The 22,020-nt window shown below is 42.0% G+C and overlaps 2 protein-coding genes and 2 long non-coding RNA genes across 10 annotated transcripts; 1 reads left to right on the forward strand and 3 right to left on the reverse strand.

The window, feature by feature from the left end:
• Positions 1-4,457: 4,457 nt before the first annotated feature.
• LOC133391928 (uncharacterized) lies at positions 4,458-5,444 on the forward strand. The gene is made up of 2 exons (XR_009765356.1): positions 4,458-4,710; positions 4,775-5,444. It is a non-coding gene; the product is annotated as an uncharacterized LOC133391928 (long non-coding RNA).
• Positions 4,632-5,954, reverse strand: LOC133391926 (uncharacterized). Of its 2 annotated transcripts, XR_009765355.1 has the most exons (3): positions 5,150-5,954; positions 5,002-5,085; positions 4,632-4,931 (listed from the first exon to the last, which is right to left on the reverse strand). It is a non-coding gene; the product is annotated as an uncharacterized LOC133391926 (long non-coding RNA). The 2 variants fall into 2 exon arrangements; XR_009765354.1 differs by having other exon boundaries at positions 5,002-5,954.
• A 2,498-nt stretch (positions 5,955-8,452) lies between these two features.
• Positions 8,453-14,437, reverse strand: LOC133391915 (uncharacterized). 6 transcript variants are annotated; one of them, XR_009765351.1, is made up of 6 exons: positions 14,275-14,437; positions 13,544-14,186; positions 11,089-11,249; positions 10,482-11,018; positions 9,516-10,327; positions 8,453-9,439 (listed from the first exon to the last, which is right to left on the reverse strand). XR_009765351.1 is itself a non-coding variant. In XM_061648662.1 (5 exons), the coding sequence occupies exon 5, from the start codon at positions 9,712-9,714 to the stop codon at positions 8,680-8,682; it is 1,035 nt and encodes a 344-aa protein (XP_061504646.1). In that variant the 5' UTR covers positions 9,715-10,327; positions 10,482-11,018; positions 11,089-11,249; positions 13,544-14,186; positions 14,275-14,431; the 3' UTR covers positions 8,453-8,679. The 6 variants fall into 6 exon arrangements, 5 of the variants coding, with proteins under 5 accessions (XP_061504646.1, XP_061504677.1, XP_061504668.1 ...); XM_061648662.1 differs by having other exon boundaries at positions 8,453-10,327; positions 14,275-14,431; XM_061648693.1 differs by having other exon boundaries at positions 8,453-10,327; positions 13,544-14,182; positions 14,275-14,427.
• A 1,234-nt stretch (positions 14,438-15,671) lies between these two features.
• Positions 15,672-20,315, reverse strand: LOC133391922 (uncharacterized). The gene is made up of 2 exons (XM_061648708.1): positions 18,933-20,315; positions 15,672-16,503 (listed from the first exon to the last, which is right to left on the reverse strand). The coding sequence occupies exons 1-2, from the start codon at positions 19,157-19,159 to the stop codon at positions 15,810-15,812; spliced, it is 921 nt and encodes a 306-aa protein (XP_061504692.1). The 5' UTR covers positions 19,160-20,315; the 3' UTR covers positions 15,672-15,809.
• Positions 20,316-22,020: the final 1,705 nt, after the last annotated feature.

The following is a 22,020-nucleotide window of genomic DNA, read 5'->3' on the forward strand; positions in this document are numbered from 1 at the left end:
GTACAGGAGAGAGCTTTCTCCCGTTCGCTCTCCAGCATCCCGGTGCACACGTCATCAAGGTGACCAGCAACTGTCACCTATGAGAGGCACATATTTCGTGGTAAACACAGGCTCCCAACAGTTTCACAAGAGCTGCTTTTATTCCTGGATACCAAAATTCTCCTCCTGCTATTTGCTTTATTTCTCGTCCACATTGCTTTGTTCTAAGCAGTGTTCGTGCATCTTTGGGCAGCTTATAACTGGTTGTATCGCGTAATATTTCTGACAGTCCGTTGAGAGCCGTATGCGTCTGATACGTTTTCAAAGCCCAAATTCTGAGTCGTTCCGCCATCGCCTCACTGTTAGTTGGTACGGTTTGCTGTGCACTATCGGAGCCTATCTCTTCTATGTTTTCGGTGTCGTCTATATTTTCATAACTTTCTATATTGTCACACTCGTCGAAAATTATCCAATCACCAATGTATTCTTCTTCAACGATCTGCTCTTCAACTGGGTAGCTGATACATTCTTGGTCACTTGTTGACGGAATATTTGAAACACTAGGGATCTCTGCATCCGGCGATGCCATATTTTGGCTCTGTAGGTCATCGGACCTACTGCTGCTACTATCGTCAAACGTTTCTGCTTCGTATCGCTTGTTCATATTTTTGATTATTTTATACATCGAACCCGTTTCGCGCATTCTTTTATCTGAACCTTTTTCACCCATCCTGTTTTCCGAACATGTTCCACGCTTCCTTTTTTCAGAATCACGATTTTCACTATTTTCACTGTTCTCAGTTTCACGGTTATCAATTTCACGATTCTCCATAGTTAAAATCCAGGCAAAATACAGTATTCGTAAGCTCGCAAAATATATCTTCAGTCTGACTTATTACAATTTGACTGCACAAAAATGTTTAAAGGGAATACGAATGTTCAACTCCTAATGAAGTGACTGCCCGAATACAATTGACGATAAAAGGTAAAACAATCGATATACCGATACTTTGACAGGTATTTTTTATGACAAGGTAAGGATAATAACCGATACTTTGTTAGGTAAAATGTATAACTAAGGAAAAATAAACATCGTACCCTTATTCGTGTAGCAGAGTTTTTATATGATACGACAAACCAGGTACCAGAAGGGTACAAATAACACGTTTTTAACAACAACAACAAACAATATGTAATGTACTACAAGTAACAAACAAACACTCACGTTACTTTTTTTTACCTTTGTTCACAAACACTGCACTTTCTTAAAACGTAGTTGCACACTCCTTAAAGCATTTCACATATTTCACAAAACATTGTATAACTAGCAAAACTTTAAATATCGAATGCTAAAATAAACACTATTGAAAACACTTGTTTCACGCAGACGCTAGTGGATTAAAGATAGAAAATTTTCGAAGTGTCAACTTGTCTGCGTCGCTGAAAATTTATTCACGTAAGTTAGAGTGAGAAAGCTCGGGGTACTGCGATCAAAAGTTGTAAAAGCGGGACGGAGGAACGTACATGCAACGACGAGCACACCAAACTGAGCGCGCAGGCTGAAAGTGAACGCACACATTCACACATGTGTAGTTGTGTGAGTGCAAAAACTGTGTAGAAACCAAAACACGCTCTCGCCTCCGAGCAATTCCGCGTATTTCCAGCCGTCTCCCCCTGCTTCTACATGCCCCTCGCCTGAAAGACGCACACTTTTACATTCTCTTTGCTAGAAGGGGATGCAGCTGCAACGGTTTTTGGTCTTGTTGTGTTCGCAAAAATTGAAATAGTCGATAAAAACCATGTATAAATGAACATGGTCCATAGGTTCGTTGAGTATTTTTATACCATTCCCCCCTTCCTTCTAAGTGAAACCTTTCCCATTTCCCCTTCTCTTCGGTTACAAACTCGATGTGTTCGATTAGGGCCAAGAATGAAAATTTTAGTTTTTGCATTAAAAGACACACACAATCCACTATCCCAGGCCAGGAATGTGAATACCATTTTTCGTGTGAAACAGCTGTCTGCTTTCGGCACACAATCGCAAAACGGTAGCAGGGGCCCCATATACAAGAACAGGACGGTTCATCCCAGCCAAGAGCGCACACAATGACATCGATTTAATCGTTTCTCGAATGAAACCTCTACCCACTGAATCACCGTTGACCAAACGACCTTCCTAAGCTTTTTAAAGCGACGCGTGCTTGGTGTCATTTTTACCTGCTAATTTCTCCGGCTACGAGCCGGTGTATTGAAATTTTGTGTAGGGGCCTTTAAATTTTTGTCTGTGTATGATGTGTGCTTGTGGCTGTTATAACGGCTTTTCTTTGGTGGTTATACGTAGAGTGATGTTCTGTGTACTGTGGATTGGATTTTAGCAGCAAATGTCTCTGCGTTTTTTCGGTGAGCTCGTGCACCGACCATCCACACCAAGACACCAAATGGACGGAGCCCCTTATTGACGGGGCCTCCTTACCGACGGGGGCCCTTACCGACGGGGCCTCCTTACCGACAGGGGCCCTTACCGACAGGACCCCTTCATCGAAGAGTCCACATAATCGTTGGGGCCCCGTAAACCACCTTTGAGTTTTGGCTTCAGTATAGCTGTAACGGTTGTTTACTTTGTCTTCACGCAAAAAGTTGTATGTAAATAGTGACAAAACATTTTAATATTAACATGGCCCAGATCCCCTTTGGACATATGAATACCACCCCGTGCCGATTTCCCCTTTAGTCAGTTGACCACAAAAGTTGAGAAGGGCCCTGCGTGAAAATTTAAGGTTTTGCGTTAAAAGCAGGCACGCTCCACGATCTCAGGCTTGAGATGTGAATACCATTTTTCGCGTGAAAACAGCTGTCTGTTTTCGGCACCATCTGCAAAAAGTATAGGGGCCCCAGACAAGCTCAGGCACGTTTCATCCAAGCCAAATTGAAAAGCGCACACATCGATATCGATGGAATCGTTTCTCGAATGAAACCTCTACCCACTGGAGCACCGTTGCTTGCTTGATGTTAGTTAGTGTTGGGTAAAATAGCACAATTGAGTGTGCTGTGCGTACACGCACGCACATCTCAGTGTGCGGTGCACATTTCGCACTGTGCGCGCTCTCCACACTGTGCGCACACTCCGCACTTTTCGCACAGTGCGAGCGCACTCCGCACTTTACGCACACTTCGCACAGTGCGGGCACTTTTCGCACACTCCGCACAGTGCGCGCACTTTTCGCACAGTGCGAGCACACTTCATGCTGTGCGAGCACACTCCGCATAGTGCGCACACTTTACGCACAGTGTAAGCACAGTCCGGACGTTTCGCACACTTCGCACAGTGCGAGCACACTTCGCACAATGCGAGCACACTTCGCACAGTGCAAGCATATTTTGCAAATATCGTGCAGTGCTTCACTTTGTTCTGTGCGAGCACACTTCGTACCATGTTATAGAAAGTCAGGTGGTGTAGTACTGAGCATATTTTGACAAACCGCCTTTTAGCATTAGCATCAGTTAGCATTAGCGACTCCGATCTGTTGGTGCAACGAGTTCAAGTCGGGGCGAATCAAAGGTCCATAAATCGCTTGCACACATTCATACCACACACATGCCCATCGCTCCCCCCTCTCGCCCTGTCCCATGTCCAAGTTAATTACAAAATTTGACTAGAGCTCCGAGTGAAAATTGTAATTTTTGCATTAAAACATGCCCTGCTATCGCAAGCCTGTGACGCGACCCAATTGACATTTTCGAGCACGAATAATCGGGAATTCGAGCAAATTCCCTTAAACTGGAGCCTAAAACTTCCCTTAAACTGCACCACTTTAAGGGAATTTAGAAAAAGGCCTTTAAAATCAACTGTGATGCGGCTTTTTCGTTGTTTTCTTCTAGATTCGCTCGAAAATGATGTTTCCTTTCGTTATAGTTGGTCAGGTAGCCATTTTATACTGAAATAATATTGATTTTTTAGAAAATAACGTCACACAAAATTAGCTTTTGTTTTTCATCAAAAATCTAAGCTATGTGTGTAAAATGAGCTCGACGGCATCGTCAATCGATAGAAGCAAGTCTAATTTTCGAACTCACCAAATTTTAGCGCTTTCAACACACTTGATCACACACAAATCCACAATTTCAGGCGTATCGAGTACTAATCGAGCAGATATGGGAAAACAATTTCGAGCAAATGTCACTTGGGAAATCATCTGACACCAAGCACGCGTCTCTTTAAAACAACTATGAACTATGAAGGTCGTAGGTAAACGACGCTCCAGTGGGTTGAGGTTTCTCTTGAATTTGGCTGAGATGAGACGTGTCTGTGCTTGTACTCGAAGCCACCGCTTTGCGATTGTGCAATAAAACAGACAGCTGGTTTCACGCGAAAACTGCTATTCCCCAATTGACATTTTCGAGCACGAATAATCGGGAATTCGAGCAAATTCCCTTAAACTGGAGCCTTAACCCAATTGACATTTTCGAGCACGAATAATCGGGAATTCGAGCAAATTCCCTTAAACTGGAGCCTTAAACTTACCTTAAACTGAACCAGTTTAAGGGAAATTTTAGTACAATTTCATGAAAACCAACCACTGTGCTTTGCTCTCTCCTGTCATTTCCAATTGTCATCATCGAAACGTCAAATGAAAAAACAAAACAAAACCAAATTGTTCGGTGATGCTTCATAAGCTGAAATCTAAAATTTGTTTTATTATTTCTGTCGGATTTTCTGCAAAACATAAAAAGGTACCTATTAATTAGGATAAATTGAAATCAAATGGTTCACTAAATAAACAAAATGTTCATTTAGGATACGTTTAGCGAAATGGCTTCAAACAACGTGTATAAAACGATAACGGCACCGATGGCATCATTTCCAGATCTCAGCGTAAAAGCGCAGGCATCGGTAGTACCAGCGACCCTCGTACCATTAAAGACATCCATATCTACATCACCATTATTCCTTCCTGAAAATGTACAACAAACCAATAACCCGGTGATTATCAAAACCGAACAAATGTGCCGGCCAGTACTTACCGTGAATGCCCCTGTGAAGCTCGTGCAATGGTCAAAAAAAATCATCCTACGTCCTTTCGGCATCTCCATTATCGGCTCCTGGCACTGTGAATCAAAACAACAAGCCAGTGGTTATAAAATCGGGACAAATGGGCCGACCACTCCTCACCGTGAATGCCCCTGTGAACCTGGTTCAATCGTCAGCCATCGCATCCTCGCCCCGCGTCCTTTCGGCATCACCGTCATCAGCTCCTTGCACTGCGAAACAGGCAAATAGACCAGTGATTATTAAATCTGAACGAATTTGCCGACCAGTCCTTCACGTGAATGCCCCAGCGAAGCTCGTGCAATCATTTCATTTCATTTCATTTATTTCATACAATATCCGCCATCAAGGCTAAATATAATAGACTTAAAACTAATTTAATACTAACAAATAAACAAAATAATTCATGAAAAACTAAGCCTAACTAACCTAGTCTTGACCTAGCAAAAAAGAAAAGAAAAAAAACAAGAGTAGAGCGTAGAGACTATCATAAACTTAACAAAAACAAAAAAAAGAGAGTAATAGAAAACTAAGGAGAATAATTAAAGGGAATTAGAAGAAAAAATACGGTTACGGAAAGAGTTAAGAGAGGAGTCGAAATCAAAGAGATAGTAAAAGTGGTTAAACAACCTGAAACAGGACAGAAGAGGGTCATTGAAAGTATAAAGAGTATGACGTGTTTCAATTGACAGAGGATCACGTGGACGAAGAGAACGAGAGGGAACATACAGCGAGATGGACGAGAGTAAATCAGGAGCATCAGTAGCAGAAAGTAATAAGCCACCAATAAAACAAGCCTGAAACACTTGGCGGCGGAAGCTTAAGGAGTGAAGATTGAATAACTGCAATCGCGTTTCATAGGGAGGTAGTGAGGCAGCACCGAACAAACGACGAAAGGCAATCCTGGTAAAGAGGCGCTGAATGCTTTCAATTCTCGAACAACCATCAATAGTGGGAGGATTCCAGATGATACTTGCATATTCAAGAATAGGCCTTACCAAAGCACAATAAAGGATTCTTAGGATGCTTTGATCTCTAAAAATAGAGGTAAAACGTAAGATAAACCCAAGGGTTCGATTTGCTTTTAGTAGCACCTCATCAAGCTGCAGTTTAAAGTTAAGACGACAGTCAAGTATAATACCAAGGTCACGGATGGACATAACACGAGAGAGGGAAGCGCTAGAGAGAGTATAGTTAAATAAAATAGGAGAAAGAGAGTGAGAGAAAGAAATAACAGAACATTTTTCGGGACACAGGCGAAGTAAATTGGATGAACACCAATGAGCAAATGCATTGAGGTAATGCTGAAGTCTCAGACAATCAGAAGAAGAAGACACAGGTAAAAAGATTTTGATATCATCCGCATAAAGGAGATGACCATCAGGAGGTAAAACATTACAAACATCATTGATGAACAAAGAAAACAGAAGTGGACTTAGCACACAACCCTGAGGGACACCTGACGTACAAAAAAACTCCTCAGATAAGTACGACCCGGTTTTAACCCTGCATGATCGATTACTTAAATATGAGGACAGCCAGCTAATAATGCCATCACCAAAACCAAGTTTAGACAATTTAGCTAATAATAAAGAGTGAGGCAAACTATCAAAAGCAGCATGAAAGTCGGTGTATATTGCATCAAGTTGGGTACCGGCCTCAAAAGATCTAAAAATATTGGAAATAAAAGACATGAGATTAGTTGAAGTAGACCAGGCATAAACCCATGCTGTTTAGGGCTAATAGCTGAACTACAACTATGAAGTATGGTTGGAAGGATACATAGCTCAAAAGTTTTGGCTGTGGCGCAAGTTTGGGTTATCCCACGATAATTAGAAACAATGCTACGGCATCCCTTTTTGTGTACCGGAAAAAGCCAACAGGATTTCCAAAGAGCAGAAAAAACCCCAAGAGAAAGTGAAAGGTTGAAAATTTTAGCAAGGTGTGGAGCAAGCACGTCCTTACAGTTTATTAAAACTGAGGCAGGAATGCCATCTGGACCAGGAGTAAAAGAACGTTTCAACCCAAATAACACCTGTACAACTGTTTCAGAGCTAACCGAAATATCGGAGAGATTAATTAAGTTCTCTGGCGTGTAGAGTAGCCCACCCTCAATAAGGTTAGGGTCACTAACCGGTGGCTCAAACATTTGGGAAAAATGTGCAGAGAATAGCTCACAGATCTCAACAGGCGTAGAGGCAGTTCGAGAATCAAGTACCATTACATTAGGTAACGTATTGCACCCTCTTCGAATCTTAACAAATTGCCAGAAGGATGCTGGATCAGAACGGAAACGCGATTGCAGTCTACTCGAATAGGCCTCAAAACAAGCCCTGTTGTATAGTCGATGCGCAGAGGCAGCGTACTTAAATAAACGAAAGTTGAAAGCAGATCGGTTCAGACGATACCTCCTAAGATATTTCATTCTATCCTTTTTCAGGTTGCGAAGAGTACGATTGGACCAGGGAGGATTAGGAGGGGAACGAAAAATAGGTGTACATGAAAGGAGTGCAGAGGTTAACAAAGCATTAAACGATTGGACAGCCTCGTCGACCGATGTACATTGATAAAAAAAGACCAGTCGGAACGAGATAGAATTGAATTAAGTTTACGATAGTCTGTGAGCCGAAAATTATAACGAACACTCAATGAATTAGGAGCAGAAGGTAACACATTCATAACCCTACTAGCCCTAAATAAAGAAGACGGTAACGCAATTTCTAGAGCAGGATGATGGGCATCCTGGGGCAGGAGCAGTGACGAAGCAGGATACACAGAACAACAAGCAGCTGCAGCAGAGTTGGAGAGCACCAGGTCCAAATAATGATTTAAATGGTTATGCACCCCGTTCAGCTGATAGAGTTCATGCAGGTTTAACATATCCAAAAAGCAGGAACTGGATGTATTCGAAGAAATATGTGGCACATAATGTCTTATAGCTTAAGATGAATCTGGCCTTACTGCGGTAGAAAGCGACCACTCTAACGCAGGTTGATTGAAGTCACCCAGAAGGATAAGATGATCATTCGGTTTCATTTGCATGTATGCATCACTGATGAAAGCAGAAAGGGATTCCAAATAGTTGCGGTCGCTGCTCAAATACGGTGGCACATAAACAATCCCCACATAAAGACGAAACTTAGAAAAAGAAACACGTATACATAAAGCTTCAAGCGTGGGTTGATTAATGTTAAGTGCCACAGAAGGATATCGAACGGAACATGCAAGTAGCACACCACCCCCACGCGAACGTTCGTTGTTTAACCTGCTTCGATCACAGCGGTATATGTTGTAGGCATCACTATCAAGGACCATGTTGGATGGAATCGATTCATTTAACCAAGTTTCAGTAAGGGCAAGCATTTCAAACCCTGATTCATTTGCAGAAAGGCGCAATTCATTGTATTTGGTGCGAAGGCCTCGAACATTTTGGTAATATATCACAAATGGGTCTATTAATTGTGAGCTATCCGTTTGGCAAACGGGCTGATCTGTGGTGAGCGGTTCGTGTTGCTGAGATTGGATTGTGATTGAAGCCCCTCCCCCGGTGATAACTAAGGCGGTGTGGGAGGAAACTCCAGTTGAATAGCCTCTAGGATCTCGGTCATCTGGGATGGTGATAGAATCACGCGCTGTGGGGGTGGCGATCGATGTTACAAAAAATGATCCGGATGAGCGGTAGTTTTTGGCACAGCTGAAGAGCAATTTTCACTATTTGTACGATGCGAAATAAGCTCAGAAGGGTCAAATCGAGCCCTTTCATGTACACGTTGCTTTGGTAGGCCACGAGCAACAAACTCCCGAACAGTAAGTGAAACTGGCCAAATAGTAGACTGCAGCGCAAGCTCCTTAAGAGATTTAGGAACACTCACTTTGAACGATATGAAGGACATCGAGTCCAGGTTCACACCCTTTTTCGTGAGACGGTAAACATTAATATCGTCCGTTGGTAGCACAGCTTTAAGCCACACACGCATATCATCAGCCGAGACATGCGATTTGATGTTCGTGAAGTATAACCATACTTTCTCGGCTATGCCCGTGTTGGTGGTGTTTTGGTTCAAAACAGGATCAGAAGATGCTTGTGTATTTGTTCGATAGTTTCCAGCACTAACATCACTAGTCGGCTTAGTACGATGATTGTAGTGGTTACAGTTGTCAGAATCATCCACAGTGTTGGTATCGTTCGCAGCTTGGATATCATCAGTGAGCTCCGTTGAGTTAGTAAATGTGCGGCGAGTGGAAGCTGTTTTAATCGTTCTGGATGTATTTGTGGCATTGAGCGACGATACATTAGTGGATGTGTGCGATCGCGATGCGTTGCTAACAGACGGCTTAGCTAATATGGGTGTTGGCGCTCGCTTATCAACGAGAGCGAGGATCTCAGGAAGCAAATCGCTCTTGATAGCCGATCTAAGAGAAGAGAGAGATGAGTCAATTGTGGTGAGAATATCTGCTTTCACCAATTCGAGTAGGGCTGCTATCTCACTTGTGAGAAGTGAATTTGTGCCAATGCGAAACTCGTGACATGTTTTGCACAACCACAACAATTGATTATTACGCCCAAGCTCACGAGTAGAATCACGGGAAAACCCCGTGCAATGGGTGTGATGCTTGGAACCACAAACACCGGCACAGGACACCGAATTAGCACTATCGGTGAGTGCATTGCAGGTTGAGCACTGCATAACGATGACTCAGCACAAACTGATGAGTGACAGGAGCAGAAACGAAGCCAAACACTTTCTCGGCAAAAATGTTGAATAAATGTTGAATAAACAGAATAACTCCAGTGCAGCTTTATATTAATCGAAGGCACGCACTAGCCAGTACGAACAACTCAGCAGCACCACTGTTGCAAATGTTGCAAATGTTCCAGAAATAACACGGCAAAACAGCGTATAAAATCAGGAGCACGAGGAAGGCACATCCACTCAGTTTGACAGTCAATCTCTCTCTGATCAGCATCCTCGCCCCGCGTCCTTTCGGCATCACCGTCATCAGCTCCTGAAAGTGCAAAACAGGCAAATAGACCAGTGATTATTAAATCTGAACGAATTTGCCGACCAGTCCTTAACGTGAATGCCCCAGCGAAGCTCGTGCTATCATCAGCATCCTCGCCCCGCGTCCTTTCGGCATCACCGTCATCAGCTCCTGAAAGTGCAAAACAGGCAAATAGACCAGTAATTATCAAATCTGAACAAATTTGCCGACCAGTCCTTCACGTGAATGCCCCAGCGAAGCTCGTGCAATCATCAGCATCCTCGCCCCGCGTCCTTTCGGCATCACCGTCATCAGCTCCTGAAAGTGCAAAACAGGCAAATAGACCAGTAATTATCAAATCTGAACAAATTTGCCGACCAGTCCTCAACGTAAATGCCCCAGCAAAACTGGTACAGTTGTCAACATCAGCATCATCATCTCGCATCCTTTCTGCATCATCATCAATACTTACTTACTTATCCGGCGCTACAACCGCTTTGCGGTCTTGGCCTGCCTCAGGAGTGTCCGAAACCGCTCACGGTCTCGCGCCTTCGTCTGCCAGTCCGTTATCCCGGCCTTAATGGCGGATGCCTCCACGCCATCTTGCCACCTCAATTTGGGCCTACCACGCCTCCTCTGTCCTTGTGGACGGCCTAAAAAGACTTTACGGGCTGGGTCGTCCGTTTCCATGCGTATAACATGGCCAGCCCACCGGAGCCTGGCGAGCTTGATACGCTGTACGACAGTGAGGTCGCCGTACATCTCGTATAGCTCGTCATTATAGCGGCTCCTCCATTGTCCTTCCACACATACGGGGCCAAGTATCCTTCTGAGCATCTTCCTCTCGAACGCAGCTAAGAGGGTTTCGTCAGATTTGGACAGTGTCCATGTCTCAGAGGCGTATGTGAGCACTGGTACTATATAGGTACTATATAGTCCCAGCTTCGTCCGTCGCGACAGGTTCTTTGAGGTGAACTGCTTTTTCAGGCTGTAGAATCATCAATACTTCCTAAAAATATCAAACCAACCAATAAGCCAATGATTATTAAAACCGAACAAATGTGTCGGCCAGTCCTCACCGTGAACACTCCAGTGAAGCTCGTCCGACCACCAACATCCTCATCCAGCATCATTTCGGCATCATACTTATTGCTTCCTGGAACATCAAAGAAAACCAAATCATCAGGACCGCAAAACTCAACTTCGTCCAGTATCCATGTCGCAAGCCTTGCTGCAGATCCTGAAAATGAAAATGCCAAAAAACAACCAGTGATTATCTCAGCAGTACAACAACACCTGGCCCAGTCATCAACCGGGAAACCAAGATATACGTATAGCCCTCCAATACCATCTGTTGCTTCTGAAGCTCTGCAACAAACACCATTCGGCGAAATTGAAATTTCGGCACGGCATGGATCTTCAGCAATGGAGATAAGTGATGCAGAGTTTAAGAGAACAACCCTTAAAAAATTGTCCAACATTAACACGTCTATAGCAGGTGTTTGGGCCGAAATGGAGTATCGCACAGACCATCGAAGAAAATTCACCGAAGCAATGGATCAGGAAAATATACCAATTCAAATACCTCGCCTTACAACCGCTGCAGAACTGAAATCTTTTAATGATCAGTTGGCTGAAGACACATATTTTCAAAATATTTGTTACCAGTTAACACAAAGAATTCAAACCAAAACAAATGATGCCAAAGGTCGAATGCACAATAGTTTTATATTATTATTTGCTAAAGAATTAGTTGTGCAGTGCAGCTGGCGTGGCGGGGGCAAAAATGGACCAAAGATTCCAATGAATCAAAATGTTAATGTAATTAAATTATTTAAGAGAATAGGAGAGGACGATATTTTTGCTGTTAATATTGACGACGTAGAACGTTTTCTTAAAAAAAAAGTTAGATAACGCTCAAAGCAGCTTGCAAAACTGCAAAGGAAAAATCAAGAGCTCTAGTAAAATTTATCATACACACAATAATAGAATTAATTAATAAGTTATTATTATTATTTATTTAAATCTAAATCCTTCCTTATCTTTTACACTCACTAGCAATATGTAGACTCTACTTTGACGAAATATTTAAGATAATTTTTTTAACAAACTGATCAAATCAGATGTAACATAATCAAATTTATCTATAAACAAGCTTATGTAATAAATTAAATGTGAAAATTAGGACTATTTTTATTTCTAGTTGGTTTGATTCACTCAAAAATAAAACGTTTTAATCATATCAAGGGATCGAGCAGGCGGCAGAGAACCTCGGATTGCAGATAAACGAGGCAAAGACCAAACTGATGGTGGCAACATCAGCGGGCCTATCAATAAATAATCCGAATCTACGTAGGCGTGACGTACAGATAGGTGAACGCACTTTTGAAGTCGTCCCACAATTCACCTATCTGGGATCAAAGGTCAGCAACGACAATAGCATGGAAGCTGAGTTGCGCGCAAGGATGCTGGCTGTCAACCGGTCATTCTACAGCCTGAAAAAGCAGTTCACCTCAAAGAACCTGTCGCGACGGACGAAGCTGGGACTATATAGTACCTATATAGTACCAGTGCTCACATACGCCTCTGAGACATGGACACTGTCCAAATCAGACGAAACCCTCTTAGCCGCGTTCGAGAGGAAGATGCTCAGAAGGATACTTGGCCCCGTATGTGTGGAAGGACAATGGAGGAGCCGCTATAATGACGAGCTATACGAGATGTACGGCGACCTCACTGTCGTACAGCGTATAAAGCTCGCCAGGCTCCGGTGGGCTGGCCATGTTATACGCATGGAAACGGATGACCCAGCCCGTAAAATCTTTTTAGGCCGTCCACAAGGACAGAGGAGGCGTGGTAGGCCCAAATTGAGGTGGCAAGATGGCGTGGAGGCATCCGCCATTAAGGCCGGGATAACGGACTGGCAGACGAAGGCGCGAGACCGTGAGCGGTTTCGGACACTCCTGAGGCAGGCCAAGACCGCAAAGCGGTTGTAGCGCCGGATAAGTAAGTAAGTAAAACCTAGCCAATTTTATTAACTTCATGTTTTTCCGATGAGAATATTTGAAATATGCCATTAATTAAAGCTCTGGTTACAGATGCTCTGGTAACAGTTATTTCAAATATCCTCCTCAGTACACAATGTCATCTATGTATTGAACTGTCATTTTTCAACAGCACGGATAAAAGGTACCCGGATAAACGACGCTCCACTGTAATGTACAACGATTTGACAAGTAGCCAAAAGTTCGTTTCAGCAATTTGACATCTAAGAGCCCTTTTCAAATTTTACGTGTAATTAAAATGATAAAGTGGTCTGGTAATCGCATAAAATTATTTTCTATTTCAAAAAATTTACAGGAAGAGCATGGATAGCTGTAGTAATAATACATTTTTGATTGTATGATTTGATTTGATGATTTGATTGTGATGATTTTTCAAGGGCTCTCTGCTGTCAAATGGCATCCAAGATGGCCAAACCAATTTTGGCTAACATTTGATCTCGTTCCTACACTGGCCTTGACCCATACTCACCTCTCGCATATATTTGCGCAGTTCCCGCCCTGCTCCCGAAACCAGTCCTGCTCCCGAAGCCAGTCCTGATCCCGATGCCAGTCCTGATCCCGATGCCAGGCCTGCTCCCGAATACAGACCTGATCCCGATGGCCGTCCTGATACCGATGCCAGTCCTGATACCGAACTCAGTACTGATATCGGTGCCAGTCTTGGTCCCGATTGCTGTTCTTATGTCGATCGCTTTACCGATGTCGATCGCTGTCCTGACGCCGATCCCGGTCCTGATCCGTTCCAATTTACATTCATTTTTTTCGGTCCTGATCCGTTCCAATTTACATTCATTTTTTCGGTCCTGATCCGTTCCAATTTACATTCATTTTTTGCATTTTTTTTATGTTTTGTTTAGGTTTGCTAAAATAATATACAGATATGTATACATGCGCTACGCACTATGATACAGGTGCTGAGTAGGAAAACGGTCGCAAGCGAGCCATCGATGTTACTCCACGCGCGGAGTCAGGTTCCAACGGGAACTCCACTGGAAGCAGGTTCCCACGACCAGGTGTGGTGTCGTATGGTCGGACGGACCGAGGCAACATGATCATAAACGTGGATGACAACGTGACCGGCAAACCTAACAGCACCGAAAACACCAGCCTAGCTAAATAGCACCGAATCCAGAAGTTAGCTTTAGTCTTAGTTTAGCAGTTCGCAAATAAAGATCCCCAGTAATATTTTTTAAAACTTACTCCCGGCAATCGTAAACATAATTATACACATGAATGTTAATTTAATATTACCACGGAAAATAAGTGGTAATTAATACCGTATTTTTACAGCGCCGGCTTTATGCGTGTTTTGTTTTATTTTGTTTGGTTGTTATAATCAAGGTTATTAGACTCCGTACAGGTTACGACAAAAGCCCTTACCGTAGCAATACCGTAGCAATAGACGATGCGCAATCTCAGATTGCGCATATATTTATCTGTCAAACGGGTCGATTTGATATATTTATCTGTCAAAAAAATTTATATACAGTGGAACGTCGATTATCCGGGCAGCTTGGGACCGGGCGTTTGCCGGTTAATCGATTTGCACGGATAATGGTCGAAGAAATGTCAAATTCATATAAAAATTATATAATCCCCTAGTTTTAAGATAAATTCACCTTGAATCCATCGAAAAATCGTTAGTAGAATATTATTTTAATTAATAACTATAGGTTAAACAACTGTTCATGAACAAAAATAAATTTCGAATACACCACTAGACACTACAGAGCTGTACAAAAAACTGGTTGCCCACTTGACTATCGCTGCAAATGTTCGCCGTACGTTTAAACAGCTGACACATTTATGCGCACGGTTAAGCCGCCTGCCGGTTAATCCGCCCCCGGATAATCGACGTTCTACTGTATCTCGGACATATAATCTTGAAAATTTATGCGCAATCTTGGCGCAATCTGAAAATGTATCCCTACCCGCAAATTTCCGTTAAATGCCTTCTAATCGCCTTGTAATCGCCGGCGAATTGAAGGCGATCAGCAGTGCATTTAGCAGTAATTAAATGCCTTTAAAATATGTCAATGAAAAATTTCGCTTAGAATTTGAAATTTTAAATTGCAACTGTCAAAAGAAAACCTTACAAGCGTCTTCAGCACTGCGCTGTTGTAGTGTTCCCAGATATGTGGGTGAGATTCGATAGCACGATTTACGTGTTATGTTCTCTTGCGTTAAGCTCTGAGCTATTTCACTTTATTAAATATGGTCTGCATTATTCGGTTGTTAAAGACCAACTCGTTGAAAGGTATTAATATATCAAACTTATTTCGATAACTCTAGTAAAAGGAGAAATGAGATACATATTTCTCCCATCCTGATTATGAAGGGTAAACATAGTCATTATTATGTTTTTAAAAAGGTGTTTTTAAAATTTTGCTTCACATAAATTTGGTTTGTTCTAATTATAGCAAGAAAATATTAATTTAAAAAGAAATAAACTGTAAACCTCGAATTTTACTAATTTGAACTAAACGTTGAACTTATAAAAGGCACAAAATCGGAAGGCAGAAGAATTAACAGAAGGCTGAAGGTGTTGTCAGTACAACGATCCGTAAAACGAATAATCTTTATTTTTGACATTCGGATTATCGCACAGTTGTCGCGGTGATGGTCATATTCCGATCCGGCACTATGGTCTAATTAGGGGTCAAATCTCCAGGGTACTACAGCTCGGCCATCCTAACCAACAAATTGACCTCAATTTATGTGTAAATATTAGTAATTCAAATTTCGTTAACGGTTTCATACGGCTCACTCCATTTCTTCAACTTGTTTGATTCTAATATGCCATCATATGGCATTTGAGTTATTGGACAGCCCTCAATGTCCCTAATGACATAGCGATCGTTAGGCAATACCTTATGGACTATGTACGGACCTTTATATTTAGGAATCAACTTCTTATTCTGCTGAGTGTTGCTATCAATGTTCCGCATTACTACATAATCTCCAACCTCATATTTAGCTGCTGGTTTATGATTTTTACGAAAATATGCCTCATTGGTAAGCTGAGATTTAATTATATTTGCCGATGCTTCAGCCCGAATGTCGCTTAAATCATTTAGTGTACTTCCACGACGCTCGTCTAAAAACTCCGTTAGTTCATCAATTAAATGACCCCGTTGTTCAATACCAAACAGGAGAACTGAGGGTGAAAACTTCGTACTGGCGTGCTTTGAATTATTCAACGCATATTCAGCATCCAGTAAATGCAAATTCCAATCATCGTGATCATAAGAGTCCGAAAGTTTGCTGAGTATGGGTCGAAGTACGCGGTTAACCCTTTCGACTTGTCCGTTTGCTTGTGGTAAACCAGTAGCGTTGAGTACATGCTGTACCTCATTTGATCTAAGGAAATTTTCGAACTGGTTGGACGTGAAGCAGGTACCTCGGTCACTAATTATCCGTTTGGGTCGGCTGTAATAGGAAATCTATTGTTTGAGAGCATTGCATACTTCCTGACTTCCAGTGGAACGAGTCGCGTATAGCTTAGTAAATTTCGTAAATGCGTCTATCACAACTAATATATACTTCTTTTTGGATTTCGTAAGAGGTAGTGGTCCCAGGTGATCAATGTGAAGTGTGTCAAAAGGTTGGGGAGCTTTCGGTATACTGTGGATGTTCTGATTATTAGTTCTAGTGGGAGCTGAATATATGATACATTTCAAACAATTCTTAATGAAAGACTCAACTCTATTCCGCATAGAAGGAAACCAATAATGACAGCTAATTTTTGAAATTGTTTTGTCAACCGATAAGTGACCTATTTTCTCATGTGTGTGGCGGATGATATTATCTACCATCTCGCGGGGGACATAAAACTGAAGCTCTTTTGAGGGTGACTCATGATATACGAAACCATCTTGCAAAACATATCCAGGTAAATTTTCCAGTTCTAGTTGGGACCTAATGCTTTCAATAGTAGGATCACGAGATTGGGCTAGCTGTAGTTGGAAGTCAATATCAAGTTCACTTATAGCACCAATTGCTTCAGTCCGGCTCAGAGCATCCACGTGGGCCATAGAGGAACCTGAGCGATGCTGAATAGTATAGTCATAATTCTCGAGGAATAGGGACCACCGGGCAATCTTCGCAGAAGTGTTACGATTTTTCAGCGTTTGTACAAGAGAATTGCAATCCGTGATTATCTTTAAGGGTAATCCATGGACGTACGAGTGGAACCTTTTCAACGCATATATTACGGATAGAGTTTCCAACTCGTAGCTATGAAGTTTTGATTCTTCTTTAGAGGTGGTTTTAGAAAAATATGCTATTGGGTGAAGTTTCCCATCATTCTGTTTTTGGAATAAGACTGCACCGAAACCGAATGAGCTTGCGTCGCAATGCAGCTCCGTCTCATATTTGGGATTAAATATAGCCAAGACAGGAGACTGGACAAGTTTTTGACGAAGGGTTTGAAATGCTTGGATGCAGGAATTATCAAAATCAAATGGCACATCTTTCTGAAGAAGATTTGTAAGAGGTTTAGCTATATGAGAAAATGATGGAACGAACCTACGGAAGTAAGAAAAGAGCCCTAAACATCTTCTTAACTGTTTGACATTAGTAGGCATAGGAAAGTTATATATTGATGTAAGGTGTTTTCCACTAGGTCGTATACCAGAGGCACAGACTTCGTATCCAAGATATTCCAAATTAGTGTGGGCAAATTTGCATTTATCAATGCGCAGTTCAAGTCCATTTTGTTTAAGTTTCTCGAGAACAGAACTCAACGTCTCAAGATGAGAGTGAAAGTCATTAGAAGCTATTATGATGTCGTCCAAGTAGACAACTAATTTCTCGGAATCTATAAATTCGCGTAATATTGAATTTATGAATCTCTGAAATTCCGCGGGGGCATTTTTAAGCCCAAAAGGCATCTTTAAATATTCATATTGCCCATCAGGTGTTACGAAGGAGGTGTACTTAATTGAGCTTTCATCCATCTTTACCTGATGGAAACCGCTTTTTAAATCAAGCAAACTAAATACACTTTTACCACTCAGGTGTTCGAGGCATGTCTCAATTAACGGTAATGGAAAATTATCCCTTACTGTTATTTTATTCAGGGGCCTGTAATCGACGCACATACGCACTTCACCACTTTTTTTTCTAACTAGCACAAGGGGAGAAGCGTATGGGGAATTGCTTGGTTGAATGACTTTATCATTTAACAATTGATTTACTATCTGTCGCACTTGATTCCTCTCCCCATAGGAAAGTCTACGTGGCTTTGCATAAATAGGGGTATCATGAACGAGATTAATTTTCATGGAATACTGAGGATATTCTATATTCTCAATAGGATAGTTAGTGTAGCAATGATCAAATGCGGACAAAATGGCAGCAGACTCTTTAGGCGAAAGTTGCTTCCCGATATCTAATTCAAGGGGGCTGTCAAATATCTCCGACACACAAATGTGGCTAAAAGGATCACCTACATCAAGGGACTTAACAGGTTTTGGTATCTTTTCGAAATCTGAATTACCCTCCGGTTCGCGAGCATAATGTGCGGGAATCATACTTGGATAGTGTGTAAGAAAGATTCTAAATTTTCCTAAAAGGTCACGACCTATTATGAATGGCCAAGGCATACTTCTAGCAGGTAAAATGATAAGCGAGTGTGTCACACTTATATTACGAATTATGATCCTGCACTCCACTCGACCTAACGTCGTGAGCATAGTATTTCCTAATCCTCGGTATCCAGAAGGGGTAGGTTGATGCGGAAAGTTACCTGGTACTACATTGTCTGCTATTAGACTTACAGGGCTGCCTGTATCAAAAAGTGATCGTAAAAACGTTTGTTCGCTCCATGTATGTTGGATATTGAAACTAACACATACCGTTTCAATTTCGCTAAGCAGTATTTGGTCCGCAGTTTCCTCATCGAATCCATGGGAACCCAGATGGTGCACCGCAGCAGTCGTAACGGGCTGGAAGTTTCGGCACTCTCGATGTGTATGTCCCATTTGGTGGCATTTAAAACAGGATCCCTTGGGGCGGCGTGGCATTGGGCAAGCACTTTGATAATGGCCGAATTGAGAACAGTTAAAGCATCTGGCCGGTTCATTATTGTTGTTCTGCGCCCATTGACGCGAGGGGCCAGTGCTGCGGGGTGGAGCTGGGGGTTTAGTGCGTAACGGTGCTGGTGTAGGAGTCACGCCACGAGTTTGACGAAAAGTTTCGTATTTTTTCAGCAGGGTTTTAAGGTGCTCGAGCGATTTTGCAGCGAAACGTATGGATGACGTATTAATAGGATCATCAATTCCGTCAATTATAATATTGACCAAGTCTTCCTCTGGAATGACGGTGCCCGCTATTTGCTGCATTTCCAACACATACCTTGTGATGCTTTCATGTTGCGAGAGATGTCGTGCCCTTAGTTTTTTAAACACTTCTTCTAGTGAAGTTTTTGATGTGAAAGTACTAATAAGGTCAGCTTTCAGTGTCTCATAGGTGCATGCGCCTGAGGTTTTAGCAAAAATGGCGGCGGTGTCGGTGAGCAGGCGGCGCATACAGAAAAATTTCAGCTGGTCGTTTAGTGTGTACAAGCTACATACTTGTTCAAATTCTCGAAACCAGTGCTCCACCCCTACTCCTCCTCTTTCACCACTAAATTTTCCTATGAAGTCTTCAAAGTTGGGTACATACACTGGCAGCACTGTAGGTAGCGGCAAAGGGAGCGGTGGTGACGATGTTAAAGATGGCGGCACTGGCTGCGCTGTAGGTAAAGGCAGCGGTGGTGGTGATGATGATGATGGTAGCGAAGTCGAAGCGATGTTAGATGACTTCAGCATAGCGATTTTCTGACGAAGTTCGAGCACTTGCAGCTCCTTCTGCAGTGTTTCTAATTCCGTCTCTAACCCGCCAGAATTAGCTGTCTTGACAATTTCTTGCTCGTCATTCATTTGCTTTATCGCCAAATCCCCAGTATCAACACTTTCATGCGTTACTTCGGGCGCAAGCTTTTGTTCGGCTACAACGTGACTTCTAGGAAATAGCTCCTCGTACAACATGCGGATTTGAGCAATCGTAGCGGTTGGAGGCACCGGCACTTTCGCGTTCTCCAGCGCACACAACATATCTTCTTTAGACGGCATGGCACAATCCCACTTCTGAGATGTAAACCTCGAATTTTACTAATTTGAACTAAACGTTGAACTTATAAAAGGCACAAAATCGGAAGGCAGAAGAATTAACAGAAGGCTGAAGGTGTTGTCAGTACAACGATCCGTAAAACGAATAATCTTTATTTTTGACATTCGGATTATCGCACAGTTTTCACGGTGATGGTCATATTCCGATCCGGCACTATGGTCTAATTAGGGGTCAAATCTCCAGGGTACTACAAAACACAGAAAAAAGATAATAAAAATTAGGATTCGAACACACGCTTTCTCGGTTCGGAACCAAAAGCGTTGTCACTGCTCTATTTGGCAGTTACATTAGCGAGGGTGCAAAACCAGTATATAAACAAGCTAAGATGGCGGCAAGTTATCTGTTCTCGTTGAATCAGAAAGTTGAAAGATTTCGAAGAGATCCCGTTTCAGCCGTGAAAGTTTCGGTTGAAAACTTTATTCGCCTTCTAAGGCGACTAAGGCCCGTGTCTGTGCTCCATCGGATGCGATTTTATCGGAAGGCCTGTCAAAATTTTATATGGGATTTGACAGATAACGTCGGACGTGCGATTTCGTCGTACGACGGAATCAAAAATTTTTGATTTCGTCGGACGCCGCATCCGATTTAATCTGTCAAACTAAATGTGTGGTGTTTTGTAGGAACAATCTCAACTTAATTTTTCATGATCGTTATATTATTCAAATCATCCAATTAATCGCAATATTATACGAAAAAGCGTTTGACAGCACGTGCGATAAAATCGCATGCGATGGAGCACAGACACGGGCCTAAGGCCTTAAATGCCTTCAAAGCCGTTTAATGCTGGTAGGGTATGGAAATGACGTTTAAAGCTCAGGGTTGGCTTCGCGAAATGACTTATGTTTTGATAAAACGAATATATGCGCAATCTGAGACTGCGCATCGTGTTTTAATACGGTTATGGCCAATTTGTAATAAAAAAATTAATGAAAATTTTGACAGACAAATTGGAATGGTTTGTTTACAATTGGACTGGTTTGCTTACAATTTTTCTAGATTTCAATCGTGCAATGGTATGGTGTTTGGTGTTGAATATTGCAAGTTATAATTTATTTAATTATTTTGTAATTTTATAATTATTAATATTGTGATGAATTAACAGCTGTGACAAGGGAGAAATCGAGTAAGTGAGAATCCAGTAAAAATATGCTTTTATTGTGGTGAAAAGATCCAACATGCAGGAGTTTAACATTGTGTCAGGTAAAACGATTACAGTCTGTTCCCGAGTTACACGGTTCTCGACTTACGCGGATTCGGAGATACGCGGTTTTCTAAATTTGACAGATTAAATGTCAAATCAGTACAATTTGCTTCAAGTTCGGTATAAATTGCATTTTTGCTAACAAATTGAATCCGCTTAAAAGCCAGAAATATTAGAATTTTCTGCACGAATCATATCAAATAAAGGATAAAGTGTATACAAGTATTAATTTAAATCAAAAACTGCGAGTAATAAATAGTATTTTAGTCAAAAAACGTGAAATTCGACTTAACGATATTCGAGGTACACGGATTCGTCGGGTACGCAGAAACCGCGTAACTCGGGAACAGACTGTACATCAAGCAGGCAGAAGATTGCTGTGAAATCAGTCGCTTCTCAGCATTATCAGCATTACGGACAAGGAGATAAATAAGCGTGTGAAGTACCCAGCTAGAAAGCATATGTTGGAGGGAAATGTATGCAGTTGCTGGAACTTATGCGGTAATTTGATTCATATTTTAATGAAATGAATGTAAAAATAATTTTCATTTTTTACAAACTATCTTCTCATA

The sequence above is a fragment of the Anopheles gambiae genome, chromosome X, assembly GCF_943734735.2.
Source record: "Anopheles gambiae chromosome X, idAnoGambNW_F1_1, whole genome shotgun sequence".
In the NCBI taxonomy this organism is placed as follows: Eukaryota; Metazoa; Arthropoda; class Insecta; order Diptera; family Culicidae; genus Anopheles; species Anopheles gambiae.

Coding starts and splice junctions, on each gene's coding strand:
- LOC133391915 (XM_061648662.1), bottom strand. CDS start 9,714: ATGCAGTGCTCAACCTGCAATGCACTCACCGATAGTGCTAATTCGGTG.
- LOC133391922 (XM_061648708.1), bottom strand. CDS start 19,159: ATGAACCGGCCAGATGCTTTAACTGTTCTCAATTCGGCCATTATCAAA. Junction 16,504..18,932: donor TGCTTAGCGAAATTGAAACG/GTATGTGTTAGT, acceptor TTCCTATTACAG/CCGACCCAAACGGATAATTA.